Consider the following 23,409-nt stretch of genomic DNA (forward strand, 5'->3'; position numbering starts at 1 on the left):
CACAGCTCCCCTGTGGGCTGCCTTCAGGCCTCCCGTGGGCAGGCACAGGCAGCATCTGCAGCACGCAGACAAGCCGAGACAAGCATCACAGCCTACAGAGGGACTCACTTGCAGTAGGCGGAATTTTGTGCGCACTTCTTGGGAGACTGGACGCCATTGACATCGTGTCTCATTTTAGGAAGGTATTCCAAGTCGTCTGAGGAGTACAAGGGTGGAGAAAAGAATTTATAGCCCTGAAAGAGTCCTCTTAAAATACGGTTTCTAAGCTTCCTGTAGGGGAGCATTTCAGCCATTTTGGGTCCTGAATGCTTTGGTGCATTTAATGCATGCTGTGGTCCCTCTTGTGCCCAGATATACAAAGATACAAGTTTTCATGTTCAGGTGGGTCGTAAAACCCCTAAAGGTCATCTTGAGTCCCATATACTGCAAGGAGCTTTAGAACTGCTATGCTTCTGGAAAGATTCGCTTGTTCCCTCATGTCTGTCCATAATGCTCTTTGAAAAGAAAGAGAAAGGGTTTTTTCTCCTATGTGGATATACTTGACCAGCCCAGTACCTGGTTTTCGGTTTTCTCCTACATTAACTGTAGCCCCCTGATTTGATTTCATGACCTGCTACTGGGTCACAACCCATCCCAAAAAGCCTTTGACCTTGGCCAGCGTAGCAGGAGCACTAAGTGTCTGTGTTGGATTTGCTTCCCAGCAAACCACAGCGCCAAGCAGTGCCGGACGCCGTGTGCCCTGCGGACGGCGTGCGGGGAATGCACCAGCGGCAGCTCCGAGTGCATGTGGTGCAGCAACATGAAGCAGTGCGTGGACTCCAACGCCTACGTGGCCTCCTTCCCTTTCGGCCAGTGTATGGAGTGGTACACCATGAGCAGCTGCCCCCGTAAGTGGAAGCGTGCAGCTCCTGCTTGGGGGTCGTGCCGTCAATCTCTCAACCTTTTAGGGACAAGACCGGAGACTGCCTGAGGAGAGGAGAACCTTTGCACACAGTCCAGCAGTGGTGGGGCAGATGGCCCTCCCCACCCCCCGTTGGTTAAGCGTCCGGCTCTTGATTTCAGATGAGGGCATGATTTCGGGGTCGTGAGATGGCGCCCCATGTCGGCCTCCATGATCAGTAGGGAGCCTGCTTGAGATTCTCTCCCTCTGCCCCTCCCCCAACTCGTTCTCTCTTTCTTTCTCTCTGTCTCAAATAAATAAATCTTTAAAAAGAAGAAGAAGAAGAAGAAGAAGAAGAAGAAGAAGATTCAAGCCCTGTGGGACAGGGCATGGAGTACAGAAACAGCTTGCCCAGCTTCAGCATCGAATTGCTGAAGTCACATAACGTCTCCACATCTTCCTCTCCTGATTCGTGAAATAAATGCTTTCTGGTAGATGACCGCTAAGGTCCCTTCTGCCTCCACATCTTGGGATTGACAGGAGGGGAGGAGCCCCTGTTCTATGTTAGGCAAGCTATTGGGCTCTTTAAATTTTTTGTGTCATTTAAGAAATCCCCTTAGAATGGGAATTTTTGACAGAATAGTCTGTTTAAATAAAAGGTAATTTAGGGGTGCCTGGGTGTCCCAGTCAGAAGAACATGCATCTCTTGATCTCAAGATTGTGAGCTCAAGCCCCACGTTGGGTGTAGAGAGTACTTAAATAAATAAATTAATTAATTTTAAAAAGCTTTTTAAAAAGGTAATTTAGATATAATGAATTCAAAGCGGCGTGCTGTAGTGGACTGTAACTTGTGTTCTTTTACAGCTGAAAATTGTTCAGGCTATTGTACCTGCAGCCATTGCCTGGAGCAGCCAGGCTGCGGCTGGTGCACTGATCCCAGCAACACTGGCAAAGGCAAATGCATAGAGGGCTCCTATAAAGGACCAGTGAAGATGCCTTCTCAGGCCCCTGCCGGGAATTCTTACCCACAGCCCCTTCTGAATGCCAGCATGTGCCTGGAGGACAGCAGATACAACTGGTCTTTCATTCATTGTCCAGGTAAGATGCCTTGTGTATCCAAAATCAAGTGTTCTGCTACTTATTTACAAAGACTAAAACTTTGAAAGCTACGTTATTTATATGAATTTTCTTTAGGGAAAAAAAAATGTAACAGACTATTTTAGAAGAAATAATTTTGCATGAAAAATATACACGTATTTTTTTCATGAAAAATATTTTTAATGTCAGTTCATGAAAACACAGAAGTTCAAGTGAGTTGTTTTGCTTTCACTGTGAAAGTATTGAAGTATGTTCGTTATGAACAAATATTGCAGATGTAGATAAAATAAAAACTGGAATTCTTCTCTAGTTCTTCAGAGAAGTAAAAACTTCTAATGGTTTAATATAGACACTGTCTATTTTAAAAATAGAAAGTACTGTGGTGTATAGGATTAATATATATTGTTCTGTAGTTTGCTTTTTACTGAAAAATACATTATGGCAGCCGTTAGGGGAAAATGAAAAACAAAACTACCAACCCAGACGTTCCTCTCCACAAATGTAGAAAAAAAGGAAAACAGTTTTATTTTGAATAAGCATCAAACCAGACTGTTGTACACCCTACAGGCAACCCACTAATGAGACTGCAAAAACAGAGAGAAATCTCACCCTTTTAAATCCATTACATAAATGTTTTGAAGATGAATGATAACTTGTCCTCATATGAGAGGTTTTGACAGCACCGTTTGCTGTACTGTCGTTCATAGTTTATCCTGAATTTACTTGGTAATTGGGGTAGCCACCTGTGTTAGTTAATTGTCTTTATCAAAAAAAAAAAAAAAAAAAATCCTGTATCTTTATGGCAAGCAGGTGGTTACACTTTGGCACAAAGGCACCCAGACTGAATTCCCAAAGTGACAGGGATATAGAGTGCTGCCTTCCTTGATGTTTACATTTCAAAGTGATGGCTCCCAGGCCCTTAAGGAAAACATTCCTGGACGGTTGTGCTGACAAGAGGTTTATTGAGGCATTTTTAAAAAAGATTTACATAATATACATATCAAAGACACAGACAGGATTTGTAAATACAGGTTTTTCTTGAAAAACTCTAAGAATAGGGAGAGGGGAAAAGGTCCCTCTCCCTTTTGGCAAGAGGAAAATTAAGCCTGTCTGCCTCCTCTCCCTCCTTCCCTCGTCCTACTTTCCCTCTGCTCCCTCCTTCTTTCTTCCAGTGGTTGGTGCCAGAAGGAGTAGACCGTGAGTTGGCCTAAAGCCTGACTCTATCCCTGTTGGGGATGCTGCCCTGAGAGATTGGCCATTGATTGAGACTTTCAGTAAATAACTCAGGAATATGCTGAAGGGTCTGCAGAATACCAGGGAGACGGGGGGTTAGACAAGTGCAAAGACCCGCAGGAGGTTAGTGGGTAGGAAGATCTCCAGGAGTCTGACAGTGCCACCGACAATAAGGCTCTTTATGAGGACTTCTGTAAGGGAAAGACCACGGGGAACAATGGTAAAAGGCAAGAGACAGGCTGGGGGAACATATCTGCAGTGTGTATAATAAGTGATTATCATCCTGAGTATGCAAACCTCTGCCCCCAGAAGAAAGCGCTGTCAGCTCAGTAGAAAAAGTGGGCAAAGGATATAAAAAAATCTTTCTCAGAAAAGGAAGCAGAGCAGGGAAATGTAAAATAAGAAACTGGTCTTTTCCCTCCAAACAATTAAGTTTTCTGTGTTCTCTTTTTTCCTCTCTAAGATGTCAAAGGATCTATCATTCTGTTTCTAATCTACTAGTTTAACTCACGAAGTATTTAAGTCTGTGCATTTTTATTAATATCAAGACTATATGAGGTGAAATGGCAACCCACAGAGTGGGAGAAAATATTTGCAAATCATATTCAGTATCTGGTAAGAGTCTAATGTCTAGAATATGTAAAGAACTCTTAAAACTCAACAGTAAAAAGACAACCCAATTAAGAAGTGGGTAAAAGACTGAAATAGACATTTCTCCAAAGAAGATACACAAGTGGCCAATAAGCACAAGAAAAGATGCTCAACAACATTCGAGAAATTGGAACCCTCACACATGGCTGGAAGGAGAGTAAGCTGGTGTGGCCACTTTGGAAAACAGTTTGGCAGTTTCTCAAAAAGTTAAACATAGAGTTCTCATATGGCCCAGTATATGCCCAGGAGAATTGAAAACATATGTCCACGCAGAAACTTGCAGTGAATGCTTATAGAAGCATTATTCATAATAGACAAAAATGGAAACAACCCAGTGCCTGTCAAGTGGCGAATGGATAAACATGATGTGATACGTTCATATGATGGACACTGCTAAGAGATAAAAGGGGTGAATGGAGTAGTGTAGTCTGCGACACCGATGAGCCTCAGAAGCCTGCTATGTAAAGGCAGGCCCATGCAAAGACTGCATGGTGTATGATACCATTTATGTGAGACGTCCGAAAAAGAGCAAACACACAAAAAGAACAAACACATGGAGACAAAAAAGAGCTCAGCGATCACCTAGGCCGGAGGTAGACATGAGCAGTAATGGGCACAGGGTTTTCTGAAGTAGCAGTGCCGTATCTCACCCTCCCTGGCCAGCCTGAAAAGATTGAGACTTCTCCACATGCTCATCAGTACTTGTATCTGTTATTTTTTTGATTTGGGGGACTTTGTTTTTGTTTTTGTTTTTTGATAGATGTTGTAGTATGTGAGAAGTGGTATCTCTGGTTTTGATTTGCATTTCTTTAATGACTGATGAAGTCGAGCATCTGAAGGCCATCTGTGTCTTCTCTGGAGAAATGTCTATTTGAATTCTTTGCCCATTTTTTTTTTTTAAAGATTTTACTTATGTATTTGACAGAGAGAGAGAGAGATCACAAGCAGGCAGAGAGACAGGGAGAGGGGGAAGCAGGCTCCCTGCTGAGCAGAGAGCCCAATGGGGGGCTCCATCCCGGGACCCTGGGATCATGACCCAAGCCGAAGGCAGAGGCTTAACCCACTGAGCCACCCAGGCTCCCCTCTTTGCCCATTTTTAAATTGTGTATTTGTCTGTTAATTATTGACTCATAGAATTCTTTTTTTTAAACAATTTTTAAAAAGATTTTATTTATTTATTTGACAGACAGCAATCATAAGTAGGCAGAGAGGCAGGCAGAGGTAGGTGGGGGGATGAGGAAGCAGGCTCCCCACTGAGCAGAGAGTCAGATGCTGGGCTCAATCCCATGACCCTGGGATCATGACCCAAGCTGAAGGCAGAGGCCTTAACCCACTGAGCCAGCCACCCAGGTGCCCGGACTCAGAGAATTCTTTATGAAGTCTAGATACAAGTTCTTATTGACTATATGATTTCCAAATATTTTTTCCCATTCTGAGGGTTTCTTTTTACTTTTTTGGTTGTATCTTTTGAAATATAAAAGTTCTAAATTTTCTAAATCCGGGGCATTGGTGTTTTCTTTTATCCCATGTGTTTTTAGTATTGTATCTAAGAAATCAGTGCGTAGCTAACTCAAGATCACAAAGATTTACTCCTATCTCTTCTTTTTAGAGTTTCATAGATATTTCTCTTATATTTATGTCCATCAGCCCTTTGGGGTTTATTTTTGTATGGGGTGGGAGGTTGAACAGACACGTAACTGGTCAGGAGGCACTTCCTGCTGTCTGCCACTCTCCCGAGGCCTGCTCTCTCTTCCAGCCCCAACTGGATTTTTCAGGTGTCCATTGGTAACGAGCATCTAGTCACTTTAGCTGTCCCCTCCTGCACTAGAAGACAGATGTCTCAACTCCCTTTTCTATCAGATTGATACCATCTGTTTTATAATTTCTAGAAATTGCTCAGTAATTCAGAAGTATTTCTCAATACATCTGATAGCACCTTTTCCTCTTATCCCATATTGCTATGGGTTTATCCTTGTTTTTACTTTTTTTTTTTTTTTTTTCAGTAATTTCAGTGGGATTTTGAAGGGGTAAAGAGGGAGAAGCATATTCCTAGTCTTTTTATCTAGGATACGGATTTTTTGGTAAATAATTTTAGGTGTTGCATTTTTGTGTGTGTGTGCTGTGCTTTGCCTTTTTGATATATATAGTTATTCATCTTCACAGGAACTATGTGCATATTCCACTTTTTTGGTGCAATAATAACTGCTATGTAGAATTACAGTCTACATAGAACAAGTCAAAAGGTTAGTCAGTGCTAATGCTATGGGTACATTATGCTCCTCACACAATGTTACGTGTCAGTAGTATCTCAGTAAAGCTGGGGGACAAAGATGTACAGAGTCAGATCTTCTGCCTGCAGTGTAGATTGTGCACTCTGGTCCTACTGGAGTCCACAGTGCACAGCCTAACCAGCTGTCCTGAGCAGTCCTGAGAGGTCCACCTTTCATATGCCTTTCTGGTTGTAAGGTCCTCTGTGCATTAAGAATCTTACTAATTCCACTTGTGGGAATGTTTTTATATATAAAGATGGTAATTTTTCTAAAAAAGAAAAATTGAAGGCAAACTAAATATCAGAATGTAAGGGAACGGTTAAGTAGCTGTTAGGATTCATAGACATCATTCTGCCACGTAAGGTTTTATTTATGATAGATGAAATAACGTGGCAAAGTAATTGTGCTGTAAGTAAAAAAAAAATCAAAGTTGAGTATTAATATAAGCACAACTGTGTAAAACTATATAGAAAAAATAAATTTCTTGAACTAAAAATCCCAAATATGCGCAGTGATCTCTGTATGGTGCATTGAAAATGATTTTCCCCTCTTCCTTATATTTTTTAAATTTACTATCATGAACATGCATTATTTTTATGAACAACAACAATTTTTTTTTTTAAGGGCTATAGATTTTCACCCTGTTGTGGTATATTTCTGATTTTCCTGGACTAGTCCTGTATGGATGTTTTTATCTTATTTTTCCGACTTGTTTTTAGTGGGCCAGTTTTAATGATTTTATCCTTAGAGGTAATAAAGAACTTAAATAGATAGTTGCAAATAAATCTCATGGAATTTACTCCACTCTGTTCTACCACGGGACAGTCCCCTTAAAATGCCTTTTTTTTTTTTTTAATGCTTTCTTTTCCAGCATGCCAGTGCAATGGCCACAGCAAGTGCGTTAATCAGAGTATATGTGAGAAGTGTGAGAACCTGACCACAGGCAAGCACTGCGAGACCTGCATATCTGGCTTCTATGGTGATCCCACCAACGGGGGAAGGTGTCAGCGTAAGTAAATCCCTCAGGGTTACTGACTGCAGACCAGCTGGAACGCAGTGCCTCTGTTTGACTTGAATATCTAGGAGGACAGAAGCCACTTGGTTTTGGATACTGCCTTTGTTGTCATGCTTGTCAGGAGCTCAGCTAAGCCTGTGAGAGAGTGAGCAGAGCTGCCAAGTATCAGAGTAGCCAGTTAACGTCAACAAGCTGAAAATGGAAGAGTTAAGCCTTTAATCGCTTACTGTGGTGGTAAAGCAAGAGGCTTAAGCTTAAACCCAGGAAAACTCTGAGTCCCCACATTTCCTTTCCCTCCAGGACTGGATGTTGGTTGAGCATCAGGTGGATCAGCACAGAGGTGGGGAGAGCCCAGGACAGAAGCCAGCAAAAACCTGTCATGGGCCCTGGAGAGGGGAGGGAGAGGGAGGGTGCTGGGGACTGAGAGTGGGGATGATGTCTTCAGGGCTCCCCCATCCCTCCCCCCATCGTGAGGAGGCTCAGCAAGGCTCCCAAAGAGGGTCTGCCCCAGGCCCAGATAAAGAGACTCAGGAGCAAAGATACCTACGCTAGGAATGCAAATATGTGATGGAACATGGCTGACTTGGGGAGTGGGTTGCCCTGGGACTGTGACTGCAGTTTTCCCTCAGAGACCGCCCTCAGGAACAGGAGATCTGCTGGCTAAGCCTGGGTTTTGGCTTGTGGTAGGATCCAAAAAACCATACATGGGGTTTTAACCAGGAGCTGGATTCCTCAGTACTTCTAGAGTGTGTGTGTATGTGTGTGTGTGTTTATATTATACAAATTTATATATATATAAATATATGTATTTTTTAATTTATTCAACAGAGAGAGAGAAGGAGAGAGCTGCACAAGCAAGGGGAAGGGGCAGAGGGAGAGGGGGAGGGAGAAGCAGGCTCCCCACTGAGCAGAGAGCCCAACGTGGGACTCGATCCTAGGACCCTAGGATCATGACCTGAGCTGAAGGCAGATGCTTAGCTGACTGAGCCACCCAGGCGTCCCACTTCTAGTATATTTTGAAGATTTAAATAGTTCTCTGTTTCCGTATGCATGTCAAATAGATTCCTGTAAGCAAGGACTTTTTTGTGTTCGAACATAAATTAATACCTTTTTTTTAAATGATCAGTGAGGCTGGCGAGCTGCTTTTTGGCTCGTTCTTATTTCCAGTGGGAAGACCCTTCAGGTTCTGAGTAGGAAAATAAATAAGGAAGTAAAATCTCTACCTCCTCCCCACATGCCACCTCCAGACTCCTTAACATGGCCCTTGAGAATTGATCCCAGAGCAACCAAGAGAGAGCTGGCATCTTAGCAGTGTATCCCTTAACCTCTCTGGGATTCAGTTTCCTCATCCATAAAATGGGGATGAAAGGATGGCGGTCGAGACAGAAGCGGTCAGAGCAGTGCATGACACGTAGTGAGTGCTCAGGAAGTGTGGGTGGTTACTAGTACTCTTCTGCTGCCATTGCCCCCCACTCTTCAAGAACATTTCTGGCTCAGATTGAAAGGTCTTGAGTAAAAATATTTTCCCCACACTTTGTGACTGGACTTCATCCATTTGACAGTGATCACAGGACCCCATGCCCGTGGCCCCCAACACATGGGTGCCCGTTTCTGCAGAGGCTACAGAGAAGGCCAGGTGCAAGTCCTGCAGGGCCTCTGAAACACTGACCTGCCACCGCGATCTCACCTCACTTCTGAGCCCTGCTGGGATTTGAAACGCGGCCTCTGTGGGGCAGGCACCTCATCGGAGGCTGAGTGCAGCCAGACCAAGCCTCCCCCTGAGGGGCAGTTATTGCTCAGAGCAACTCCTTGGGGGCAGGGACTGAGTCAGTGCCCCCGTACCCAGCACCTGGCATACGACAGGTGCTTCATAAATATTTACCGAATGAATGAGTCGTAATAGTGAAAAACAGCCTACTGAGAAGATCAAAATAGATCCAAATGGTTGCTTCAGATGGCAGTAGAAGCCAGCGCTCTCTTTCCTCCTGTCCTTGGACTCTGGTTCTTCTCATGTTGCCTTTACATTGTTTGAGATAAATCGTTAGCTGGAAAACTTGAATCTTAGCCTTCAAATGCTTTCATTCTAATGTCTTTCCTATCGAATCCAATTCAGATAAAATTATGTGTTTCAGGAAAAGTCTGTGATAGTGGTGATCTTCCAAGCCAGTTGTGACTTCCATTCCTTTTCCTTCTCCCTAGCCTGCAAGTGCAACGGGCATGCATCGCTGTGTAACACCAACACGGGCAAGTGCTTCTGCACCACCAAGGGCGTCAAGGGGGACGAGTGCCAGCTGTGAGTACCACACTCCTGCCACAGGCCACACGTGGGTTTAGTGACTGACAGCCAGGCCAGCTGGGTCTGTACCACCAGGGAGGCCAAGGAACTACGATGCTGCTGGACCACAAGAGCCACCCCTTTCCTGTGCCCTTTTGTTATGGGCTCTGGGGTGGGGGGGTCCCCAGGTTGATAAGTTTGGAATTCTACCTTTTCTACTTCAGGCGGATCTAATTCAGTCAGCCTCCATACTGAGGAGGTTCAGCAGCAATTCCTTGATGGCTCCTTAGGTCACATTTTTATGTTTGAGTGGCACTGACTGCATTGCTGACTTGGATCAGTCTTACCTTCAACCACTGTTCAATTTTTGTCACATCAGGAGATTGTACCCTTTCCCGAGAAAGAGCTGGAAGACTTGGTATTCCAGGACAGTGTTTTATTTAGCATTTTGGTTGTCTGATGATGGAGCTGATCCCCTGGCCTTTAATACATCCCTCCTCTTCTAGCATTTTCCTTGGTGAAGTCTGCTAGACATCTTCCGGGGAGGAGCCTGGGGTTCCCATCCATGAGGAGGCCAACAGCGTCAGACAGACATGGAATTTTAGCCCTGGCTCTGCCTCCAAGAAGCAGGGCACTCTTGAGACAAATCACTTAACTGCTCTGAACCTCAGTTTCCCTGTCCATCGATAGCAGTACTAGCAATAATTGTTTTTAGTGTCCAGATGAGTTGGAACAAGAGATTGTTCCCTGACGAATATATACCGGTTTGCCTCACTAGGAAACCTCATAAAACACAAGCACCAGCTTTACTCATTCTCTCAAGAAGAGACTTGAGAGAGAGGTCATAGTGATATCACAACATTAAGCTGAGACAAGCAGATACATCACTGGTAAACTTTTTCTCAAAAAACACTAGTAGTAAGGTCACCAGTAACTTTGATAGTGATGTTCAAGGAAGGAATTATTCTGTCTGCATTTTACAATTGACACCACTGGGCACGTTTACTGGTTTCATGATGCCTTAAAGCCAATATATGAAGAAATGTCTAATCAAAGATTTAGTTTAGCTTTTGGACCTAGGTTCCTTTAAACAGAACCATATAATAGAGCAGAATTAATCACTCCTGCCCTCAATTAGGCATGCAGTAACGAAATGAGGTATAGGTCCAGTGAAAGACTTTCTTTTCAAGAGATTTTAGTTAGAAGCAAGTGCTAAGAATCACCCTGGATCCAAGGACACAATATCGTGTATTATTTATCCAGCAAAAATGCTTGACCCAAGCTTTCCCCATCTTCCTAATAGCTCTTAGCTCCTGGGCCTGCCAGTATAAGTGGCCTTGTGAAGTGGGAGACTGCGTTTTGCTGATGTTCACAGATAATATTTGTGGGGGAAAGTAATGATTCTTTTTTAGTAGAACTTATTTTTTTCTCCAGACTTGTGAACCATGTTCAAGGACTTTTTAAAAAAAAGTGAAAGTGATTCTTGATATTTAGCCTTTTCTTATTTTTAAAGAATGGCTCAGTTTTATCCAGGGAGAACAGGAAGGAAGTGAGAAAAGGATATTTGAAAAATGTTTTAACTTCACTTTTAGAGGAATATTTAGTACACACAAAAGTTGAAATGTGTTTTTCATGAAAATAAGTAGGATCTAGATTTATTACATTTGGATTTGTCTCCTGTGCTTTGGCAAATGTTTGTCAGTTGGAAGGGTGTGAAGTGCTGGGTGGTCGGTACTCAGCATGAACACAGACTCCTCAGCCTGCCTGATCTGAGTGACCGTGAAGAATGTGATTATCATGACTCACACTTTTTGTAATGTAGTTTTATAGGAAAGGATCCGTGTGGTTTTAAGATGAATGTAGATTTGGTTTTAAGATGAATGTAGATTTTGTTTTAACCATCAATAGAAAATAATCTTTATTTTTATCCCCCTAGATGTGAGGTAGAAAATCGATACCAGGGAAACCCTCTCAAAGGAACGTGTTATTGTAAGTGTTTTCACAATTCATATTTGTCTAGAAGCAAAGTAGTTCAATAAAACTTAGTTATTTACTTTAACGTGGTTTAAGAATGGTAAGTGCTATGAGAATATAGCCCTTCGTGGAAGTGTGTCCTAATTTGATGTGTTTCCATTCTGTTACACTTATGCATATAGGAACACGATTTGAAGCTGTGTTAATTATGGTTGTGGTTTATGTTAATATGTCCATAGCAGATATCAGGGGAGATTACAGAAATACATACCTCTGGCTTTCCTCATTTATGTTCTCTTGAAACCTAATTTCATTTGCCATTACCTGGTTGGGGTCAACATATTGCACATCCAGGATATAGGTCAGAAACCATTTTTTTTTTAGGTTTTATTTATTTAGAGAGAGAGCACGAGCAGGGGGAGGGGCAGAGGGAGAGAAAGAATCTCCAGCAGACTCCGTGCTGCATGTGGAGCCAGACATGGGACTTGATCCCACCACCTGAGATCACAACCTGAGCTGAAATCAAGAGTTGGTACTCAACTGACTGAGCCACCAGGTGCCCCCAGAAACAATTCTTTTTTTTTTTTTTCCAAGATTTATTTATTTATTTTAGAGAGAGTGAGAGAGAGATAGCCAGGGGGAGCAGAGGGAGAGGGAGAAGCCGCTGAGCCCAAGGGAGGGCTCAGTCTCATGATGCTGAGATCACGAGTTAAAACCAAGAGTCAGACACTTAACCAGCTGAGCCACCCAGCCATCAGGTGCCCCACTATATCAGTTAATTTTTTGTAATCTGGTACACTGTAACTTATCTATCTTGAAAAAATAAAGCCGAAAGCAAATACCAGGTTTTAGCAGTGATATGGGAAACTAGAACCTTTATGTACGACCTTCATCCATCTTTGTGGAAATATAAAATGGTGTAGGCATTTTGGCAGAACCATTTGGCAGTTTCTTAAATAGTTAAAAATAAACTTACCAACAGCTCTCCATTTCCCTCTTCCCTTAGCCCCTGGCAGTCACCATTCTGTTCTGTTTCTATAATGTTGACTACTCTAGGTACCTCATGTAAGTACTGTCATTTAGTACAGGTCTTTTGTAACTGGCTTATTTCATTTGTCATCGTGTCTTCAAGGTTGTTCCAGGTTGTAGTGTATGTCAGAGTTTCCTTCCTTCCTTTCCTTCCTTTGAATATTCCACTGATGGACCGTAGGGTTGCTTCCGTCTTTTAGCTATTGTGGCTAATAGCTATGAGGTTTGGCTGCTATGACCACGGTGTACAAGTATCTTTTTCAGTTCTTTGGGTATGTACTGCAAAGTAGAATTACTGGATCATTTGATAATTCTCTATTTAATTTTTTGAGAAACTACCGTACTGTTTTCCACATTAGTCGCACCATTTCACGTTCCTACTAGCAGTGCACAAGGTTTCCGGTTTCTCCACTTGCCCACCAACACTTATTATCTTCTGTTTATTTGATAGTAGCCATCCCACCACGCATGAGGTGGTATCTCATTGTGGTTTTTTAACTGATTTGTATTTTCCTAATGATTAATGATGTTGAGCATCTTTTCGTGTGCTTACTGGCCATTTGTGTATCTTCTTGGGAGAAATATCTATTCAACTCCTCTGTCCCATTTTTAAGTCACGTTGTCAAGTTTTACAGTGGACTTTTTAGAATTAAATTATACCATCTTTAGGCAGCTCTTTCTGCTTGAAGGTCCTATTCCTGTGCTTGAATAAAACCACCTTTTTTATACTGAAAAAATATTATACCATCTTTGTCCAATAGGCTCTCTTTAAAGCTATTTTCTTTTGCTACATCACTTTAGTCTTTGAATGCTTTGTTGCTTTTGAGAACAAGATAATCAAGGCTCATATTCCTTGCTACAGACCTGGGATCAACCATTTTTCCATGGGGTCTTGGTTTCTTCTTTACCATTGATTTGTAACTTTGTATCCTTAAGCAAAACCTAATGTGTTATAGAGGTACAGTTAATATTTGTAGGTGAGTTAGATTGGAGCTGAAAGTCTTTAACTAGCGTCTTGATGTAAGAAGAGTTTGATAGGTTAGTCCAAATAAAATGATGCTGCCCACTTGACTGCCTTTGGAAAGCTTTCCACTCCCCAGGTGTAAGTGAGCTAAAAGTGTTTCCTAGCTATTGAATATTTGTAAGGAAATCAATCTGTATGTCTAGAGACCTATTCTGTTTTCATTTTTAAATACACATTTCTTTCTTTCCATAGATACTCTTCTCATTGACTATCAGTTCACCTTTAGCCTATCCCAGGAAGATGACCGCTATTACACAGCCATCAATTTTGTGGCTACCCCTGATGAAGTAAGATTTTTAAAGTTTTCTTGCTTTGTTTTGAATTCATGTGCATCTTTTTCTTGATATTTATGGGTAGAAACATTAGCAGTGATCTCCAGAGTGGAGTACACAGAACTGTTTAGAGGTTCAGGAAAGAAGTGTTAGAAGCTACCCTTTATCTCCTCTCCACCTCAAAGGTAAGAATGGTGTTGTTCAGGTTTACCAGGATCTGACACCCAGACTGACTGACTCTACACATAAACTTGGTTTGCCCATCAGCTCGTCACAGCCCCCACAGAAAAGGAGAGAGGACTGCAGGGGGATGTCCCTAATCAGAGGGGCACATGGCAGGGCCCAGATTTACTCTCTCAGAATGGACCAGAGGCTTAACAAGTACCTGCAAAGAAACTGCAGATTGAAGTTAATGCCACTGATGCCTGGGAGCCCACAGAGGAGATTCTTCTGTGCTTATAGGAAGTTGTTGGCCTTACTGGGAGGTAAAAACATTGAAGGTATAGCCAGGTCCAACAAGAAGTTAACCAGAAACAATTGGAATTAGTAGGACAACTGTTTGAAATGTGGGTTTATATCTACTTTCATTAATGATGACTGCCAGCCTGATATAAGGTACTGCCTGGTGGTAGAAGGGACCCAGCATAGCATGACAAATAAAAGTGAAGTGTCTAGAACATGAAGACACACCTATACGATATCTTTGATAAAATATAAAGTCATTCAATGGCCACTCCAGTACATAATGAAATTTTACTAAACTTGATGATAAATTATTTAGGAACTTCCTTGAAGGTTTATTTCTCATCAACATAACACAAAGCCACTTAACATTACAAAATTCCTGTCATCATAAACATGATGAAAAATACATGGAAAATAATATGACAGTAAGCCAGGTTGTTTTCCTTTGTTAACAAATGTTATTGTTAACAAACATTGCTAAATCTAAAAAATAAATAAATTAGTAGTAGTGGGATGTTTATAATCACATGGAAGTAAGATTTGTTTTTTATATTCCATTTTAATGATAAAATTAAGAAGAAATGTACTAGAGAGTGAATTTCTTTTTAAATAAAAATAATAGATGACCTTAAATGAAAATATTATATGGACACACTATATATCATATCATTTGAATGGCTATGTTGACTGGAATTAGTAAAAAAGAGTTTAGAATAAAATTATAGCAAAGTACCACACATGAAATTTATTTAATCTTATTCATAAGCAATTGGTTGAAGTACTCAGTCTTGCAGGATGTAATTGATGTTGTTAACTCTTTTTTGAATAAACATAATAGACTCTTGGTAATACTTCTTAATGAGGTGAGTGACCATGAAAATCTTTTGACCTCTCTGGAGTTCCTTGTTTATCTTATGACAGAATATTTAATGGAGTTATCTAAAGTGTATGTTCTGTCTTTTATAAAAGGACTAGGATTTCAAGTTTGTTGATCCTTTCTTTGGAAAGGATCTCCTATTAATTGTTAATAGTATTCTTCCACAAAATATTAAAAATAAACACTTGAGCTGTCCCTGTAAGAGGAAGGTGAGGTTATATCAATAAGCTAGAAGGTAACTAACTGCTTTGGGAGAGAAACTCCTGGTTTGGAGATCACATTTTGAAAATGGCTATTTGGAAATGTATCCATTGTTAAGGTTTTGCGCTGTAATTACCATCAAAACAACACCCTTAAAAATCTTACTGTTCTGACTTGTTTTCCTGCCTTTGAAGAAAAAGAATTCCAGCAGGATTGGATCCATTTGTAAAATATAAAAATACAACATCTGATTCACTTGCAAAAATAATTCTTTGAAGACAAGAAAGATTTATTAGTCAAGTTTCAGTGAAAACTGAAAATTCATATTACAATTTACCTAGTGTAGCCAATAGTGCACTTCAACCTGTTGGCTCAACGCATTTCTCAGAGATGTCTTTCTCAGTCATTAAAACCAAGAATCAAAACAAATTAGACGAGCTCTTCAAATTGTGGTATCTTTAATTTTCCCAGAGGATCCTTAGGAAGCTGATTCCCCTGACATAGGTCATAGAATTTCAGTCATTGTTCTCTGGTCAGGGGCTTTCTAAAACCTACTTTCTTATGGAGTTAGGCATTTGATAAAGTATTAAATCACATGCATGTTTATGAGAGAGAAATGGAATTTACTTGGGATATATTGCTTATATTGGGTAGAATTGTTACTGACTGTTATAAGCATGAGTTCCTTTTAAGACACTGTAAAATATCTGTTTTGTAGTTAAAATCGAGAGTAGTAAAATTTAATTACGTCTTTATTTTAAAATCTGGAAACTGTTGTAATTACTTTTCTAACTATTTGCACTGCTTATCAGCAAAACAGGGATTTGGACATGTTCATCAATGCCTCCAAAAACTTTAACCTCAACATCACCTGGGCTGCCAGCTTCTCAGGTAAAGACATACCTAGAGAAGACCTTCCAAGTGGAGTAGATTGGTAGTAGATTGAGAAATGCGTGTAGTTGTTGAGAAATGGGGCTCTGGAGCTAGACAGATGGGTTTGAAACCCACCTTTGCCTCTTGTGACCTGGGAGGCTCAAACAGGTGTCTGAAACCCTCTCTGGACCTTAGGGTTATTTGTCACAAAGAGCAGACAGCAGTACTTATCTCCTAAAATTGTGTCAGTGACATCAGGTTATACATGCCCTTGCCTCCTGTGGGGACAGGCTGAGTGTGCACTCAGCCCCCTCCCTGTGCCCAGCTATCCCAGCCCTGCCGCAGCCACCGCTCTGGCCTTCCCCTCGTCATCCCCGGCCAGGCCTCAGAAGTGAGAAATGGAACTATTTAAAACAAAATGAGATCTTGGTAGGTACAAGGAAGTATACTTTGGGAATTAAATCAAGCTCTAAGAGCATACTGTTTGCTCTCTTGTCCATCTTGCTACGATTCGCTAAAGATGATCTGGGCAGAAGATCTACTGAGGTAGGGACAGACGGGCCTGATGGAGTGCTTCTGAACGTAGCTTGACAGATGTGGGTTTGAACTCTGCCCGTTACCGACTCTGGTGCACTGTGCAATTGGGGAGGTTAGGCTTTCTGAGCCTGTTTGCTCGTGGATACAAGGGATGATAAAAACACCAAGCCGTGCACAGCCTGGTGAAACTGAAATGAGACAATAAAGGAAGTAGTCCGTGTAGTGCTTGAAACACAGCAGGTTCTCACCGGATGATAACCACGCTTCCTTCTCGTTGCTCTTTCAGTGCTGGTGTTCGGTCAGAACACAGCCAGTTAGACTGAAGCAAAATTAAACATTACCTTTGCATGTCTTATGTTTACCATGTCTTAAAAGATTGTATGGAATTCAGAAAAGGTTCAGAAACTTGCAGTGAGGCGATACTTTAAAGAAGAATTATCAGAACATTGGGAGAAGGACAACATCTCTGAGCACGTGAATGCTTTTCAATGATTGTCTCAATGAGGTGATGATCATTCTGGGCTCTAGTCACAGTATTTAATGCAGACATGCTAAAAATCTATTTTACAAATCTTTATAGACACCAGGATTCCAGAGGGAGAGTATGGAACGTTGAAGGACTGTTTGGGAATAGGATGAGTTTATACCAGATTGGGGGGAATTTTAATACAGTTACAGCTGATAGCAGAAGAGACTGCGTGGCCCTCTAAAGCTCCTTATTCCCTGCTGCTGTTGAGACATGAGGTCATTGCTTGTTAGGAAGTGAGAGGTGAATCACTGTTCCTGGTGCGGGGGATGGGGAGCACTGACAAGCAAGTCTAAAAGGGTAATGCAAAGTAGTTGAAGTGCTACAGGCAGAATGAAAGTCATTGTTGATAGGATTCTAGTGGTATCTGTATGTTCACAGTTAGGTGTCTGGTTGTTTAAGTGGAGAGGAGCTGCAGAGACTCCTGGAGGAACTATTCTGGTTAAGGGCACAGCCTTGCGTATCAGCCTTCCCACTGCAAATCTCAACTCTGCTTCTTGCTCGGCTATGTGACCTGAACCAAGTTACTTAATTTCTCTGAACCTCAGTTTCCTGATCTGTAAATGAGAATAATGAAAATTGTTAGAATTAGATGAGATTGTGCTCTTAGAGGCTATTCCTGGAACGTAGTAAGTGTTGAGTAAATGCTGACTGTTGTCGTTATTAATGAGGGCAGATTCTGTTCAAAAAAATAGACTCTTGTATTTCTTTCTTTTCTTCCTGACAGCTGGAACCCAGGCTGGAGAAGAGATGCCTGTTGTTTCAAAAACCAACATTAAGGAGTACAAAGATAGCTTCTCTAATGAGAAGTTTGATTTTCGCAACCACCCAAATATCACTTTCTTCGTTTATGTCAGTAATTTCACCTGGCCCATCAAAATTCAGGTAAGAAGTGTTTTTTGGTCTCAACCTGCAGACAGTGAAAACTTTTCAGTGGAGACTAAATCCTCTAATTTGAAACTTGAGGTAAATGGGGTGTACAATACTGTTTTGCCTTTGTAGCCTGTGGCAAAGGAGTACTGAGCACATGACCACCGTAGGGAAAGCGGTGGTGGGGATGGCTTAAATCACTTAAGAAAGAGAACGATAAGCCCTTCTGAAAGCCAGTTGGCATGTTCCAAGTTTGGTAATTACAGCTGTATTCATTTCTTCACTGAGCACTTCCCATGTAAAAGCCTGCAGAGCTTCGGTTCTGGAATGAGTCAAGTAGGGATAAATGAAACACACTGAAAACCAGTGAGAGCCAGAGTGTGGAAGTGTCCTATGGAAGGATGCCACAACTGCTGTCAGAGTTTAAAGAAGATAGATTGGGGTGGAGTGGGCGGCAGCATCGGGTTGCGTGGGAGAGCACGGGCCATGTGAGTCCTGGCCTCTCCTCCACAGATCAAGTAGCTCTCCACATGACAGGGGTTTTGTGTGCATGACCTGAAGGCGTGTTACCTGCTGCTGCCACTGATGTTATCAACCTCGAGCCTTTTCTCACTTCTCAGGGTTTCGGTGGACTTTCTTATCCAAGACCCATGGCCCCATTTCTACTCTTTGTCATTTGCCGCTGTGTCCTCCAGGCCTTGCCTCAGTACTTTTCGCTTTTACCCCCTCTCTTTGGGGTGAAAATGGAATCCAGGGCGGGGTGAATTTCAGGGACGGGGCCAGGGTCAGCCACGGAAGCATGGTCATGGGCCTGGTCTGTGGCCGTCTGCCGACTCTCAGAAACAAGGCGTCACTGATCAGTTAGGATGAGTTTGAAACCAAGTCCTGGTGATTTTGTGTTCATGCCTTGGGACTGTGACTAAAGAAGAATCTTTCTGTTCCTGGAATGTGGGGATAGGCTCTGTATTGTGATTTTTTTCTCACCAACTGCTTCCCTTTCTCTGTCTAGCTGGTCACCCATGTGTTCATCCTCTAGTCTGCTTTCCCTTTGATCTTACACACTGTCTGCTTCCCTCCTCAGCCGGCATTCTCTGGTGTTGGCTCCCTATTTGTGCTTCCTCTTACCCACTCATCCCTCAGCCTGCAGCCGTGCCTCCTTTCCTCACCACATCCTGAAAACTGTCCTAAGCAGAAGCCAGTCACCCAACCAATTATCCAGTCCCCTCTCCTTCTCACTGAGTCATTGGAGTCACCGTCTTTCCTGCCTTCCTGGTCCTTCTTTCCCTGACTCTCTGGCCAGGCTCTTGAGGGAATCTCCTTCCTTAAACATTGAGATTATCTGGGAATCAGACGTTGGTTTTCCTTTGTCTTCATCCCACACAGTTTCCCTGGGTAATTCCATCCCACGTATAGGATTTCTGGTGCTCTTTCTGTATTGGTGATTCTCAGTTCTGTCTCCAGCCCAGCTTCTGCTTGCGCTCCACACCAGTATTCTCAGTTGCTGCCTAGACATCTCCAACTGGACAATCACGAGCTCCTGCCATTGGCACGTAGTCGTTCTTGTGACCTTAGCCCCAAACCCCATGCTTCCTTTCTCAGTGAATGACACTTCTGTTCCAGTTTTCTTTTGCTGTCCTTGTTCTGTTTTTATATCAAGGTTATACTAACCTTTAATAATTAATAATTATAAATTGAGGAGTTTTCTTCTCATTTCTGGAAGAGATTATATAAGATTAGAATCTCCCTTATAGGGACGCCTGGGTGGCTCAGTGGGTTAAAGCCTCTGCCTTCAGCTCAGGTCATGATCCCAGGGTCCTGGGATCGAGTCCCACATCAGGCTCTCTGCTCAATGGGGAGCCTGCTTCCTCCTCTCTCTCTCTGCCTGCCTCTCTGCCTACTTGTGATCTCTGTCAAATAAGTAAATAAATAAATCTTTAAAAAAAAAAGTATTTAAAAAAAAAAAAAGAATCTCCCTTGTAAAATTGTTAGTATTTTTTTGTTTGTAGAAATTTTTTTTTTTAGCTGTTGATTCAACTTCTTTAAAAGTTGTAGGTTATTTTGGATTTTCTGTTTCAGTCATTTAAAATAATTTTTTCTAGGCATTAATTTATTTCATTTTTTCAGATGTATCAACACAAAGGTATTCACACTATCCTCTAATCTTTGCAGCATCTGTGCCTGAGAGTACTGAATCATACACTTAAAAATGCTTAAAACAGTAAATTTTATCTTAAATATTTTTAACCCAATTATAAAAAATTTTATTTTTTTAAGATTTTATTTATCCATTTGTCAGAAAGAGCGTGTATGCAAGCAGGGGGAGGACAGGCAGAGGGAGAAGCAGGCTCCCCACTGAGCAAGGAGCCCAAGGTGGGACTCAATCCCAGGACCCTGGGATCATGACCTCAGCTGAAGGCAGGCACTTAACTGACTGAGCCATCCAGGTGACCCCAATTACAAAAAATTTTAAATATGACAGCAAGATTTTTCTTTGTAGCTATAAACAACTTATTCTAAAATTTATACAAAAAGGCAGAGATTCTAGAATAGCTGTAACAGGTGTGAAAAAATGGAATATTGTGGGAAGAATCACTATCCACAATGTTGAGGCTTACTGTTCAACTATAGCAATCAAGACTTTGTGGTTATTGGTGGAGGGATAGACACAGATCAAGGAATAGAATACAGAACCCTGAAACAGAACCACATAGATGTGTCCAACTGACTTTTGATGAAGGAACAAAGACAATTAATTCAATGGAAGAAAGATAGCCTTTCAAATAAGTAGTGCTTGAACAAGTAGACAACCATCGACAAATAAATGAACTTCAACCTAATCCTCATATCTTACACTAAATCAACTCAGTAAGGATCACAGCCCTTTTCTTTTAAAGTGAAATAATTATTTATTTAGCTTCTTGTCAAGCCAAAATATTTTGTGTGTATACCACTATAATTAGCATGCCCTCTGTAACAGGCAAAATTGTACATCAAGTTATATTTCATGTTACCTGATTATATAAAAATATAAAGTAAAAATGATTTATCAGTTCCATTTAACATTACTAGTAAACAATTCAGCAGGAGATATGATGTACAAAATTTTAGTAAAATATGACGCAGGAAGAGCTTAATGTAATTCTTGCTTGTCATAATTTGTTATGAATATAGAAAGACAACTTTTTAAAATGTTGTGTTTACTAATATTCTAGCAGTAGCTTTTTGTAACAAGGCATAGCATACTAGGACTGCCACTCAACTTGTTTATGGTAGGTCACAGCTTCAATATGCTGTTTAAAAAAAAAACAAACCTGTTTTTTTAAAAGGTTTTATCTACTTATTTCAGAGAGAGAGAGAACACACAAGCAGGGGGAGGGGCAGAGGGAGAAGCAGACTCCCCACCGAGCAGGGAGCCCAATGTGGGACTCAATCCCAGGACCCTGGGATCATGATCTGAGCTGAAGGCAGATGCTTAATGACTGAGCCACCCAGGTACCCCAAAAGCCTGGTGGGGTTTTTTTGTTTTTAATTTTGTTTTTTTACATGTTAAGTATCTTGGCAAGTATGCCATTAAATACAGCAACGAGTTTAAGATAGCAAGAGTAAGGAGTTAAAAAGGCTAAACATTACAACCTAAACTAAATTCATATCACTGGTTACATAGAATATTCCTGACTAGTTAAAACCTAACAATATAAAACATGCATTTTAGAATCTTTAGCAATCAAGTTCAAAAAATATCTATTTGAAATGTAATGAAGTTTAGTCAAACTAATTCAAATGTTTTAACAGTTTATTTTATTTTATTTTATTTTATTTTATCTGTTCAGTGTTCCAAGATTCATTGTTTATGCACCACACCCAGTGCTCCATGCAAAGGTGCCCTCCATAATACCCACCACCAAGCTCACCCAACTCCCCATCCCCGTCCCCTCCAAAACCTTCAGTTTGTTTCTCAGAGTCCACAGTCTCTCATGGTTCGTCTCCCCCTCCGATTTCCCCCAATTCACTTTTCCTTTCCTTCTCCTAATGTCCTCCATGTTATTCCTTAAATGCTCCACAAGTAAGTGAATCCATATGATAATGACTCTCTCTGCTTGACTTACTTCACTTTCTAGTGCTAAAAAACGTTCAGCATTACTGAAAGAGAGGTAAATTCCAGAGCCTTTGGGGCTCTGTCATGCTGCAAAGGGCTCTTTCTCTGTTTCACTTAAATCAGGCAACAACAGGGATGCCTGTGTGGCTCAGTTGGTTAAGCGTCTGCCTTTGGCTTGGGTCATGATCCCACTGTCCTGGGATCGAGTTCCACATCAGGCTCCTTGCTCAGAAGGGAGCCTGCTTCTCCCTCTGCCTGCTGTTCCCTTTGCTTGTGCTCTCCCTCTCTGAAAAATAAATAAATCTTTAAAAAAAACAAAAAACAAAATAAAACAAAACAAAAAAACAGCCAGCGACAGAGTCCAAGGATGTCTGGTGGCAAAGGTGCTGTACCCAGCTCTGCCCTCCCCATGAAGCATGGCTGTTGTGTCGGCAGAAATAGGGTATGTGAGGATAAAAGACATGCTGTTCTGCTAACTGGTTAGCACCCTCCCCCACAAAGCTCCTTCCCCAGGTAAATAAAAGTCTAGAAGGGGGGGAATTAAAATACACTTATCTATAGAGTAAGGATTTTGAAATATCAACGTGATCCCTATTTCAAAAATGTTATCTAGAGTCCCCTGATCATTTCTTTTTTTTTTTTTTTTAAGATTTTATTTATTTGACAGAGACACAGTTGGAGAGGGAACACAAGCAGGGGGAGTGGGAGAGTGAGAAGCAGGCTTCACACTGAGCAGGCAGCCCGATGCGGGGCTCAGTTCTAGGACCCTGGGATCATGACCTGAGCTGAAGGCAGATGCTTAATGACTGAGGCACCCAGGCGTCCCTACCTGATCATTTCTGATTACACCTTAATGATGCATCCAGATTCAACTTCTGTTGACTTATCATGAGATACTTCTAGTCAGAAATATGAACTTTATCCCCAAGTATCTTAATCACTAGCACAACTGCAGTGTATTATCTCCCAGAGTCATTAAACACTGGAAGGGATAAAAACAGATGTTCCAGCAGGCAACAGTTATGGGCCTTTCACACAGCGGCATCCGCGTTGCTACTGGATAGTCCAGGACTAATTCTAAAAATGGGAACGTTCATGCATTTTAGTAATTATGCCCTAATTCTCACAGCTGAAATTTCCTTAGACATTGTACTTTCTTTATAAGGGAATCCTGATTTTTCTTATATTGTTATGGCCAGTCAGGACTTAACTTGCAGCTTTCTTTTTCTCCTTATCCTGTTTT

The 23,409-nt window shown here is 41.5% G+C and overlaps 1 protein-coding gene across 1 annotated transcript in view; it reads left to right on the top strand.

Annotated features, from left to right (window-relative positions):
* LOC111141420 (attractin) overlaps nucleotides 1-23,409 on the top strand; it is a 151,671-nt gene that overhangs the window by 87,121 nt on the left and 41,141 nt on the right. The window contains exons 17-24 of the mRNA XM_022493958.1: nucleotides 702-887; nucleotides 1,745-1,978; nucleotides 7,004-7,141; nucleotides 9,347-9,440; nucleotides 11,359-11,411; nucleotides 13,642-13,736; nucleotides 16,077-16,155; nucleotides 17,928-18,085. Coding sequence (XP_022349666.1) covers nucleotides 702-887; nucleotides 1,745-1,978; nucleotides 7,004-7,141; nucleotides 9,347-9,440; nucleotides 11,359-11,411; nucleotides 13,642-13,736; nucleotides 16,077-16,155; nucleotides 17,928-18,085 — 1,037 coding nt within the window. The remainder of the gene's footprint in view (nucleotides 1-701; nucleotides 888-1,744; nucleotides 1,979-7,003; nucleotides 7,142-9,346; nucleotides 9,441-11,358; nucleotides 11,412-13,641; nucleotides 13,737-16,076; nucleotides 16,156-17,927; nucleotides 18,086-23,409) is intronic.

The sequence above is a fragment of the Enhydra lutris genome, unplaced genomic scaffold (genome assembly GCF_002288905.1).
Source record: "Enhydra lutris kenyoni isolate GAN:26980312 unplaced genomic scaffold, ASM228890v2 scaffoldscaffold6, whole genome shotgun sequence".
Classification (NCBI taxonomy): Eukaryota; Metazoa; Chordata; class Mammalia; order Carnivora; family Mustelidae; genus Enhydra; species Enhydra lutris.